The 12,399-nt window shown below is 34.2% G+C and overlaps 1 protein-coding gene across 2 annotated transcripts in view; it reads right to left on the reverse strand.

The window, feature by feature from the left end:
- Window positions 1-12,399, reverse strand: part of LOC128999176 (uncharacterized) — a 152,604-nt gene that overhangs the window by 38,752 nt on the left and 101,453 nt on the right. The window contains exons 11-13 of one of the 2 annotated variants that reach the window (XM_054425575.1): window positions 5,438-5,620; window positions 3,876-4,085; window positions 2,694-2,837 (exon numbers count right to left, since the gene is read on the reverse strand). In XM_054425575.1, the coding sequence (XP_054281550.1) occupies window positions 2,694-2,837; window positions 3,876-4,085; window positions 5,438-5,620 (537 nt within the window). The remainder of the gene's footprint in view (window positions 1-2,693; window positions 2,838-3,875; window positions 4,086-5,437; window positions 5,621-12,399) is intronic. The other variant, XM_054425576.1, reaches the window with a different exon arrangement.

Here is a 12,399-nt window from a genome sequence, read left to right on the forward strand (position 1 = left end):
GTTTATATATAATAGTTTTGCCAGCATATCTGAAAATATGCAAACCAACTGCTGTTCTCAATATAAGAAGGTTTCAACTGACTACTATAAGATCCCCGTGCGTAGAACGGGCACACAGCTAGTCATACATAAAGATGATAATAGCACTCCTAAAAAGGATATAAAGATAACAACATAAAAACATCATTATACTTTCTCTTCATTCTTCCATCCACCACGCATTCAACAAGTTGCCATGGTTACTATAATCACCCCATTCCCATTAGAGACTTCTACGCATTACTCATAATCAGCTGAGCTATTATCATCAGTTATTGATAACAACAGATTTTTTTCTTATTGTAGTTATTAGAGAGTTAACAACATAGACTAAGCAAAGTAATTTTATCTATGGTAATAAACAACAAATGTTTCTGTTACTAAAGCTTACAAATATTTCAAAATAATTAAGTGCTAGCACTTCGCCTTCTATAAATTTGATTACAAATTCTTTAGCTTACAATAAGTAGGCTTATCAGTTTGGCTTGGCCTAAATCTAGGTTACATTATAGTTTGTTTTCCTTCTTGACAACTTACATTAATGTGGTTAATGTGCATGGAATACAATTGATGATAGTGAATTAGGCCTAAGTCTAGGTTTCATTAGATTTCTTTTCTATAACTACTATTGTATGGGCCTATTACATTATTCAGTTACAATGTTCAATCTACAATTGTTTTATTTAACAGTAAGGTAGGCTACTTGTAGGCCTTTTTAAGTACTTTATTTTGAACATACATTTTCAGTATTTTGACAGAACGTTTGTTTATTAAACGTTATACCTGCATTGTAATTGCGACCTTAATAACTAATAGATACAAGTATTAAGCAATTTTTTAGCCAAGTATTATGCAATATTACTTAACAATAGGGATTAATGTAATTAATCTTTGGATGAATAAATATGTGCTCACCTACGTATTTTTCACAGAAGTATATGTTCATTTATGAGCTCTTTTCAAATTCAAATAATTTATTGTTGTTTTAAAATTATTTTCTTTGTTACTGCACAAGTATTAATAATTAATTTTTTTATAATCGTACTTCAGCTTGTAACAAGGTTGTTTTACAAGTTACATGCTCTAGGCCTAAGGAGTTACTTAAACATACACATCCTTAGATTTTTTTGTTTTAAACTCGACTCGAACTCAACTCGACCTGAAAAACCTGTGCTCGCACATCTCTAGTTTCCCGCGATCGCGGCAACACCCGTGTGCATATTTTGTGGTTGTAGCGACACCAATAATTGTTTTTTGCGATCGCGGCAACACCCGTGTGCATATTTTGTGGTTTTAGCGACACCGATAATCATCTCCCGCGATCGCGGCAACACCTGTGAGGATATCTTGCGGTTTCGGCGACACCGATAATTGTCTCTCGCGATCGCGGCAAAACCCGTGACCATATCTTGCGGTTTCGGCGACACCGACAACCGTCTCCCGCGATCGCGGCAATACCCGTGAGAATATCTTGCGGTTTCGGCGACACTGATAATCGTTTCCTGCGATCGCGGCAACAAAAGCGGTAGTGTTTCGGTTAGCTGACGATTCCGATGACCGGGCCCCGGATGTTTGGGTGGATTCCTGGAGTTTTCCAGGACATTTCAAGGTACGATTAAATTCCCGGAGGTTTTCCGGTTTTCCTGGAGAATAGACACCATGTACATCAATGGTTAAAACTAGGGATGGACGAGATTGGATTTTTAATTCGAGACGAGACGAGACGAGATTTTTTATTTCTCATAAAATTTCGAGACGAGATCGAGACGGGATTTCCCTTCTCATACACAACGGGAAATGCACGTTCAAAATTTTTACCTGATTTTGTAACATTGTTAGATGACTGTTTAAATACAAAAATAATGATAATAGGCAAGAATATTTACAATATTTTACTAAAAAACATCAGCATAACATTTTTTTATTAATCACGCCTAACTTATTAAAAATGCCTAGACGATTAGGAAACATAGTGATATCAGTTAGGATAGAGTTCAACTTATCCTAAAATAAAATAAATCATAAAATAAAAGCAATATTAATTTTTATAAAATAGTTACTTGTTTTGACTTTTTATAGTAATAAAACATTCCTCACACTGCTTACACTTAACAAAACTTCTCAAATGTTATTAAAGTAATATTATTAAAATAATTAAAGTAATATTTACATTAAAAGAATTTATTAAATAAAAACGCCTTCGCAAAGGAAACGCAACTACAACACGCTCCTGTATTGCGGGTATTGCATTGACTTTCTGCAGGCGTTTTTAATTTTTTTTTTTTTTTATTCTCGTCTCGACAAAATTCTCGGCCAAAAAGAAATCTCGTCTCGTGTAACGAGAATTAAAATTTCCCGAAATTTCGAGACTTGACCATCCCTAGTTAAAACCAAAACATCCGTGGAAAAGATTCAGCGCGATAAGGTGAGTGTGTTCACTCCCATAAGCTGCAATGGCCCGTGACTAAGATAAGATAAGGTAAGACATAACCAAATAAACAGTAAATCATTACTACAAAACAATCCTAACAATCCTACCAAAACTGACTTTTTATATGATTTCTCGGTTTAAACTCGACAAACCAACCCATCCCTAATAAAAAGTTAATATTCATGATAATTTTCAATGTTTGATTTTTTAAACATATTCTCACCTCTGTGTGATTTTCCATACCAAGCTTTAAGGCGCTGAACGCATGGTAAACAAGTACAGTGTCACTGACATCGAAAAACTTGGCAAGGTAGACATTTGTTTTGATTACTTTTGTCTGTTTCAGCTGCATAGTTTCTAGTAGGTACTGAAACATTTGAGGTGACCATAAAACCATTGTTCTTAACACCTAAATTTGCTGTGGAAATCTACTTTTTTTTCAATGAGGTAACTTTTAATATTTTTTCTGGTTTTAATTGGATCCCTGTTTGATAATGAATAATAACAAAACAGTTACAACAAATATCCATCAACCATCTAAAATTATTTTAAGCGATCGGTGGAAAAGTTTTTAGGCTGCACATTCTTGCAGTGGCGGATTCAGAGAGGGGCTATAGTCCTCCCCCCCTTGGGTATCCAATTTACACTTAGATAAAATGGGTAATCTTCACTGAGAAGAATAAAAACTTATCTCAGGTCATCCATGACAGAAGACTGATTGAACGGGATTGCCCTGGCTCATATTCATAAGGAAAGGGAAATCGATGTAGATAAAGTCTTAGACTACATAATTTTAGTCAGTCAAAAACAAGACAAAAGTGTTTGTCAAATTGGGATAACTCAAAAACCGTTGGGTTTAGAGAAAGATGATAAATACAAAAAATGTGTATTTTTAGATGACCTACATTTTGTATATTTAGCTTTTTCCTGTATCTCTAATAATAAAGTCACTATAGCGAAAAATACAGAAATATGCCGCCATTTTCCAACATGGCGGCCGTAGCACAGCTTCAATTTTAGGGGACTTTTAGTATGTTCAAAAGGAAGGTACACCCAACATCTGTACCAAATTCCCCGGTTGTGCTAATTTTTTTTGGGTCAAAACATATTTTTATTGTACTATTAATTTGGGGAATGATGATGACCAATGATTTACTGAATAAATGATAAAATCCTATGGTCTGAGCCCAGCCAATTAATAAATTAAACTGAACCCTGAACACACCTGACTGGTAGCAGATCCGAGGCTTATAAGGTGTAGTTTTACCCCCCCCCCCCTCGGAAATAACACCTTACAGCACAATAACATGGGATTATATCAAAAGCTTTGTACTAATATTGTGGTTGTGATCAACATTGATTACTTGTTTTCAATTGTTTACAGAGTCTATTGTTTGTAACTTACCTCCTCTATTAATTCTCTACACGAGTCCCTCAATTTGTAGGTGGCATCAAACAAAGCCAATTTCATCCCAGGAATCTCATTTTCAAATTCTTCTGTCTTCAAGATGTAATTGTAAAGACATAAAAGAGTTTTGTGAACAGCTGCCTGTGCGGGGGAACTGTGTAGATTATGTCTTATGTTTAGCAGGACACAAAACCATGATTTGACTGCCTGAAAATATGAGAACCAACTAGAATGAGCTGATTATTCTAAATATAACCTTTATACTAAATTCAATTATCAGCCAGTGGTAAGAGTCATAATGTACATTATTTAATATTTTGTAAATTAACCACTGTTATAAACTTCACACGAGAACATGTGAATTGGCCTATATTCCAAAATTAATTAAACATTCAAAATTAATTACAGTTCTGATTATAGTAGACCCTCAGTAATCCGGCAGATATAGGATACTGCCGGATTAGTGAAAATGTAGGATTACTGGAATGTCCTCAATAACAACATGTCTGCGAAGATCGTGCGATCGGAAACCACACTACCATAGTTCAATCATGCTGATTTGTGAACTTTTTACCGAATTTTTATCAAAATCAGATGATTTTCACTTGAGTTATTGTGCTGACAGATATACAGGATGACTTTTAAATGAGTTCCCCCCTACTTCTTTCTACATTTCTTAAGATATCAACTCCGGACCATGTCAGATCAATGTAGAATAGTAAGTACTTAATTTTGACTGAGTATACATTTTTGGCCACCATCTTGGATCCGCCATTTTGGATAGAAAAATTTATTTTCAAATTTAAAGGTGGGGTTGTGACCCAACGTTTCAAACTAGATTTTTACGCTGAATACAATGTTCCAATCAGTTTTTCAAAATCTTAATCCGTTAAAAAGTTATAACTTTAAAACGACAAGCGATATCACAACACAAGCAAAGTTGGCATACATTACTGGTAAGAGTAAGCTAGATTTTTGTGTACATGGAGATCGGATGTTACCTATGGGGGATGGAACGCTAGGAGTCGGGATAAAATCTTAAATCTAAGCATAGGTTGATATGCACATCAAATTAAAGGGCTTTGATAGTAAAATACAATGCTACAAATCCAAACTCAAACGAACAACCGAGTCAAAAATGACAGCTGTTTGATGATTCATTTAATTATCAATTCTATTAGCTGTTCAATGATTAATTTAATTTGCAATGCTATTATACACTAACTCCTTAGGGGGTGCCTGCTAGAAAACGGAAGAAAATCTTAAAAGAAAGCGAAGGTCAATATGCATATCAAATTAAAGGTCTTTTTTAGTAGAAGGCATTGTAGCCGCAAATTTGAGCTCAAAAATACATGAGTAAAAAATGGCAGCCATTTAAAAAAGATTCAAAATGTCAAATTCAAGAAATATTTGAACGGCTGTAATTTTTTACTCGGTTGTCTGTTTGAGATGCGGTTTGCAGCATTGTTTTTAGTTCAACAGGAACTTTAATTTGATTTACATGTCAACCTACGTTTACCTTTAAGATTCAATTTAAATGAATAAAATTATATGTTTACCATGACAGTTCCTTTTATCCAAGTTAAGTTCCAATTGAAGTACTGAGGGATTGTGACTAGTTTTAAGAGAGCTATGGGTTCATCTTTATACTTGTCCCATAGCTGAATCAAGGAGGGTCCTATGGCTTCCCTTAGATAATCTAGTTCTTTTGGAGATTCAGGATCTCTCTTTGGAGTCTCGACCTAGCAAAAAAAAAAATAAATACATTTACAAAAAAAGAATACACAGTATTATATTGGACCACAAATTGTTAAGGTGAAGTGTTGTAATCATTTTCAACGAGTGGACAGCCATCCTAGAGTTAAAAATTTAGCATAATGAATTACAATAATATGTGCTATTATTATTTTATAATATTTAATGGACACATTCAACGGATTAAACTTAACCTCTTTACCTCCACGGACCAATCAAATTAGTTCTGCAATATTTTGTAAAGACCGCCAAAATTCAATCTCATCGGTCTCTAGCTGTTATGTGAAGTTCGCTCAGGCCAATGTGAAAACGGCACATGCCGATATGATCGGCTCTGCCGAATTTTCAATTGCGCTGTTGTTTTTGCGTACAGTAACTACATATTGATATTAAGGTTAAGAACCATGCATTTAATGAAAAAAGTTAGTTAAATGCAACTTACATCACACATTACGAATACGTTACATTTACACTATTTACAACGTAATATCTTTATTATAGTACTTCATCGTCAAAACGATTACGTAAGCTGTGGCAGCAGTCGCTGACATGTTGTCAGACGCGCTAAAAATGACACAAATAGGCTAAGTATATTCTCTACAAATGTACATCTTGCAGTGAGCACAGAAGATTTTCCAAAATGTTAATTTAGGAAGTTTTCACAAAATTCCACAACGACCTACAATGTTTGGTGCTGGTCGTCTGGACACTGGTGGTGCCTCTTTCAACAGGGCTTACCCTCTCACTTGAAGGATTTTCTTGATGGCTTGATGGTCTCTTTACAGTATTTTGGTACCTGTTGAATCACTGTTCTTAAATTAAGATAGTCAACCCAGAGAGCAAAAGCTAAAAAAACTCTCTTCGGAACAATCTTCTCTATCATCAGGTTCCCATCGAAGAAGTATCTCGTGATCTGGGACTCCAAACTCTTGCAGATCGCAGATTCTCCGCTGACGTTGTACTGCTGTCAAAGATCCTTAACGGCATGATCGACTGTCCCAATATGCTGAGCCGGATCCTGTTCAGGACCCCTTCAGCCACTCTCTCCAGAGACCTGTTCGCTAGGCAGCAAAATCGTACCAACTATGCAGCAAACGACACGATGTACCGGCTTCAGAGATCTGGCAATAGCGTCGCTGACGTCGTTGACTTTTTTGTGGACAGTATACCAGTGCTCAAGAGGAAGATCGCAAGTCTGCATGAGTTAGCTGTCTAGGAGTTGCTACTGTGGAGGGAAGACACTTCGCTCTGCATACTTACCTGTCAAGCTGTTTTAATTGTAAATATTTGTATACAACATTTAATGTATCTATCTCTATGCCAACATCATTCTAAACTGCATGTAGCCCATAGGGACCATTGTAATCCCCTTATCTGCCCTTTAATAAATATTGCTATATAAAAAAAATATATATTAAAAAAGCTAAAGAAAATGGTAGAAGGGGACCCCACAATTCACAAGCACAAAATCAATCATCAACTTCACGCAAAAAAATCATTTGTCATTTTTGTAATTGCCATCAATAGGTACCTCACGTTTTTATTGTGGTTCGTACATCACGCATGTTCATCATTGTCTTGAATTAATTCATATTTTGTTCAAAACTGTAAAAATGGAGTGTTCCGTTGAAATGTAAAATAAAATATAATAAATCCTTCCTCGTTATTGAGATAATTCAAGATAACATTGGCGTCTATTGGCCCAATATTTAGTAAGGAAAACACATGGTTGGGGCGCATAATTGACTGATTCTTGAATCAGGCTTGAATTCCCCAGTCTCATTAGAGTTAATGGTGAAAAATGTAAAAATACACCAACACAATTAGGCACATCGGTGTTAGCGACCGATTTAATATTGACACACGTTTGGGCGCTTCGCTGGTAATGACTAACCTTCCACTGTTTTTGTTACTGTGACGGGTAGATTGAAACTAACCCCTCCCCACCACTGCCATTTAATAGCTCAACCCTATCCTGAGTAGTATCTGGGAGGGGGTGTCCCAGTCCGCTTCCATTTCCCAGTAATATCCAAAATAATACGTTTCGGTCTTTTCCACCGACGTGCGCCCTCTGGAGGGTTAAAAACACCAACATCTTCTCCAACTCATTCATGACCTAATCTGTTTACTTTGGATACTGGGTCTAAAATTATTTTCATATCATTTCATATAATTATAAATGCAACAAAAGATTAGTCAACAGGAGCCAATCAAAGTAAAAAAGTAGGGATGGACGAGATTGGATTTTTAGTTCGAGACGAGACGAGACGAGATTTTTTATTTCTCATAAAATTTCGAGACGAGATCGAGACGGGATTTCCCTTCTCATACACAACGGGAAATGCACGTTCAAAATTTTTACCTGATTTTGTAACATTGTTAGGATGACTGTTTAAATACAAAAATAATGATAATAGGCAAGAATATTTACAATCTTTTATTAAAAAACATCAGCATAACATTTTTTTATTAATCACGCCTAACTTATTAAAAATGCCTACGATTAGAAAACATGATATCAGTTAGGATAGAGTTCAACTTATCCTAAAATAAAATAAATCATAAAATAAAAGCAATATTAATTTTTATAAAATAGTTACTTGTTTTGACTTTTTATAGTACAGTCATAAAACATTCCTCACACTGCTTACACTTAACAAAACTTCGCAAATGTTATTAAAGTAATATTATTATAATAATTAAAGTAATATTTACATTTAAAGAATTAATTAAATAAGAACGCCTTCGCAAAGGAAACGCAACTACAACACGCTCCTGTATTGCGGGTATTGCATTGACTTTCTGCAGGCGTTTTTAATTTTTTTTTTTTTTTTTTTTTTTTTTATTCTCGTCTCAATAAAAATCTCGGCCAAAAAGAAATCTCGTCTCGTGTAACGAGATTTAAAATTTCCCGAAAATTTCCCGAAATTTCGAGACTTGACCATCCCTATAAAAAAGTCAATAGAAGTAGCCTACCGGTAGATAAATTATTTTAATACAAATCAAGTCATATAGCCATATAGTGATAGGGTAGTTTATTTTGTGGATAATTTATTAGTAGAATAAACTTTTTGAATCAGCAAGTAAAATTACTTTGTTAGGAAACCCATGAAATAAAAACAAATGTAGGCCTATATATTTTACTCGCCAACTTATGATAAATTAAATTAAAGCCAACATATAAAATTTGAAATATATCATAATGAGGATGACACAATAGCCCAAATACCCCCTCAACACATTCCTGAATTAGCCTAGCATATTTCTCATCAGTTCCAAAATTAATCATGTGTTTATTGTAGGCGAGAGTTAAGAAGTCCTCTGAGCCCTGGCCTATTGTAAAAATGCAGGCGCTTGCTACTCGACGTCTAGGCGCGCCAGCGGGTTAACTCGTGTTCCACGCGGCAGTCAGGGCTTACATCCACTGCGTTAAAACCAAAAGAGCACCTGCAAATACCGCGCGGCAACATACAAACATTGCTGCACATCACTCTGGCTCAGAGGACTTCTTAACTCTCGCCTACAGTATTATAAGATGAATACACCTATAACAAAGCTTTCTCTAAAAATAAAGGACGATCAAAATGAAAAATATGATTTGGAATAAGATTAAGATTATTGTCTTTTCAGTTTAAAAATCAACATTATATAAGCCATTAGTTTATCTTAGGGTTCAATTAAATTGTCTTAGTGTATTTTACAGCTCTTCCAAAGAATCAAAAGACCCAGACCTGGACCTGATTATTTAGAATGCCTGTGTAAATAAAACCTGAGTAAAAACAATGAGGTTCGTCACTATCATCATTCTGGTTCATTAGTCTTGGATAAGTAAAACACTATCAAAAACATATTTAAACCAAAACAATCAGCAATATAAGACAAAGGTACAGAAAATGTACTGACATGATTTAGGCTAAGCCTACTAGCTTGGTATAGTATAAAAGCCTGCATAACAATAAAAATTCAAAAAAAACCATGCTTGGGTATAGTCAAGGCAGTAGGCAATGTCCAGCAGTACAAAATACTGTGTGAGTCATCATAGTCCAGGATATATAGATTTTGACTAGGGAAAAATTAAAGTCCCGATTTTTTTCATGGGTGGCTTTACTTTAGTCTAATGAACAAAAATGAAGAGTTCCTCAATTATTGTGTGTGCGCGAATTTCACAATCTTCGTAAAATGTTCTAACGGCATAGAGCAAATTTCTCCTACAGGAAATAAGCTATTACTCACTTAAAAATGGTATAATTCTGATGAAATTTAGTACGAACCATTAATGTAGCATGTCAGACTTAAAGTTTGAAAACGAGCCAGATCGCTTAATCCGAAGGGGTGTTTTGGAGGGATTTTGTACCCCAAAAATGGGCGTTTCGAGAAGTTTAACATTAAAGTTTGACATTAATTAACATTTAAAGTTTGAAAGATTCAAATTTTAGTTTTTACTATTGAATACAGCTTTAAAAAACACACAAATTGGTATTTTGATCATTTCTTTACGCAAATTGGTTACCGAGATACGGTATTGTAAGTGCTAAAGACAGTACATTGTCTAATGTTATTCTTATGGTGGAATATAAAAGTTGTACACCTCGCTTATTTGTGAACGTATACTGATGGAACTTGGTATACGGCTTCTTCTCGTTGTGGTCTATTGATATTTTCTCTAACAACATTTTTTCTCCAAACTTGGTCCTGTGGCAGCAAACCTGCGTACTCAGCCCCTATGTTATTCTTATGGAGAATAATTAAAGGCTATGTCTCCCTTTGTGAATATAAATTAATACAACTCTTTATATTGTTTCACCTAGTTGAGTTCTATTAATTTAATATTTGCATAAAAACTCATATTTTGTATTCCTTGTTGCGGCAAACCTTTGTACTCAGTTCCCATGTTTTGTTTATTGAGAATAATTCATATGCTATACAGTACACATTATGTATATTATATGTACATATATTTCTTGTTTATGAATGCGTTTTTAAGAAACTTGATAGGTTGCTTTATGTGCTAATGTCAGGTGTTTCACGGGAACCCTGACAGGAAATGGTTCCTTGGATCAAAACTAGAAAAAAAACTTCCTATATGTCCTTAACTCACTCGTTTACTATTCATACGTAAAAATAGGTTTTTTTAGGTTTTTAGTGTATCTGTTTTATTTTGACCTCTAGGCTATATTGAAAAATTAACAAGATATTTAGATAAAACTTGCATTGATAGAGAGAAAATTAAATTTCAAAGGGATTTCATTACTATTTTGGGCAAACATGTTGGTTGTGACTATTAAGAATAATATATTTTTAAACAAATCTTGATTTAAAACTATTTTTGGTTTTTGACAGCTCTTCATGTAGTAACCATTCAAGCTTTTGGCTTGCAACCTTACCAAAAGTTGTAGAATTTAACAGAGAACAAGGAAATGTGAATTTATCTATTTCAGGTACCTTTTATTGGGATATTTTTTTTCAAAATCTAAAATATTCTAAAATATAAAAAACTAATTTAATAAAGCGAAATAAACGAAATTGCATATTTAGCTTATTTTTTTACACACCTATATAAAGGTTGGTATATGGGTTCTCCTAGTTGAAAAGTATTGCACAATGGCCTAAAACTTTCTTCTTTTTCATTTTATGATTGAAAACAAGCATACCGACTTTCCTATGTTAACCTTAAGGAGAGGATGGGAGTAAGCAGGCTTTTTGCAATAGAAATGTAAAACTAGAGATTTTAGGCCATAATCATGTAGTATTCAACTAAAAGAAGGGATATACTAAGTTTTAATAAGATGTGTTCAGAAATAAATGAGCTATTGTATTTTATTTTTTCTCCATAAGGTTCACATAGGAAAGTGGGTACTGGTATGCCTTTTTTTTTTTAAATTAAAAATGAAAAAGCAGGAAATTTTAGGCCATTATGCAATACTTCTCAACTAGGAGAACCCATATAACAACTTTTATTAGGATGTGTTAAAAAATAAGCCAAATATTCAATTTTTTTTATTTAGTATAATTAAATTAATTTTTGATATTTTAAAATATTTTAGATTTTTACAAAACTATCCCAATAAAAGGTATACTTCAATTCTCCGTTTAACTCTACAGCTTTTGGTAAAGTTGCAATCCAAAAGCTTGAATGGTTACCACATGAAGAGCTGTCAAAAACGAAAAAGAATTTTTAATCAAGATTTTAGTAAAAATATTTTATTTTTAAACTTATTTTTATCAGTCACAACCAACATGATTGCACAAAGTAATGAAATCTCTTTGAAATGTAATATTCTATCTATCAACGCAAGTTTTATCAAAATATCTTGTCAATTTTTTAATCTAGAGGGTAAAATGTTCTACAGATAGACTAAAAACCTAAAAAAACCAATTTTTACGTATACAGTAGACTTCCTCTTATCCGGACTCCTCGGGACCGAGGCCAGTCCGGATAACGGGTTTTCCGGTTAAACCGACGTCCCCAAAAACTCATTAAAACGGACTGTTTACTGTGATATTCGACTTAAATTTAGGAGAGCATTGTATTTAGACACGTGATCACTGGTCTCAAATCTTTCCCACGAGAACAGTCGTTTCAGTACTGCCTACTTCCTGCCGATCTAGTCTGGTTAAACCAATGTGCTGATAAAAATTGACCGGTTAAACAGATGTCATTTCCGCCGAGTGTAGTCCGGTTAATCCGATGTCCGGTTAAAAGGTATCCGGATAAGAGAGAGTCTACTGTAACTAGAAAACTAGTGAGCTTAGGACAAATGCTTAT

This window comes from Macrosteles quadrilineatus, unplaced genomic scaffold (assembly GCF_028750875.1).
Source record: "Macrosteles quadrilineatus isolate MER2022 unplaced genomic scaffold, UCM_ALF_1.0 Scaffold_7__1_contigs__length_78375512, whole genome shotgun sequence".
Lineage (NCBI taxonomy): Eukaryota > Metazoa > Arthropoda > Insecta > Hemiptera > Cicadellidae > Macrosteles > Macrosteles quadrilineatus.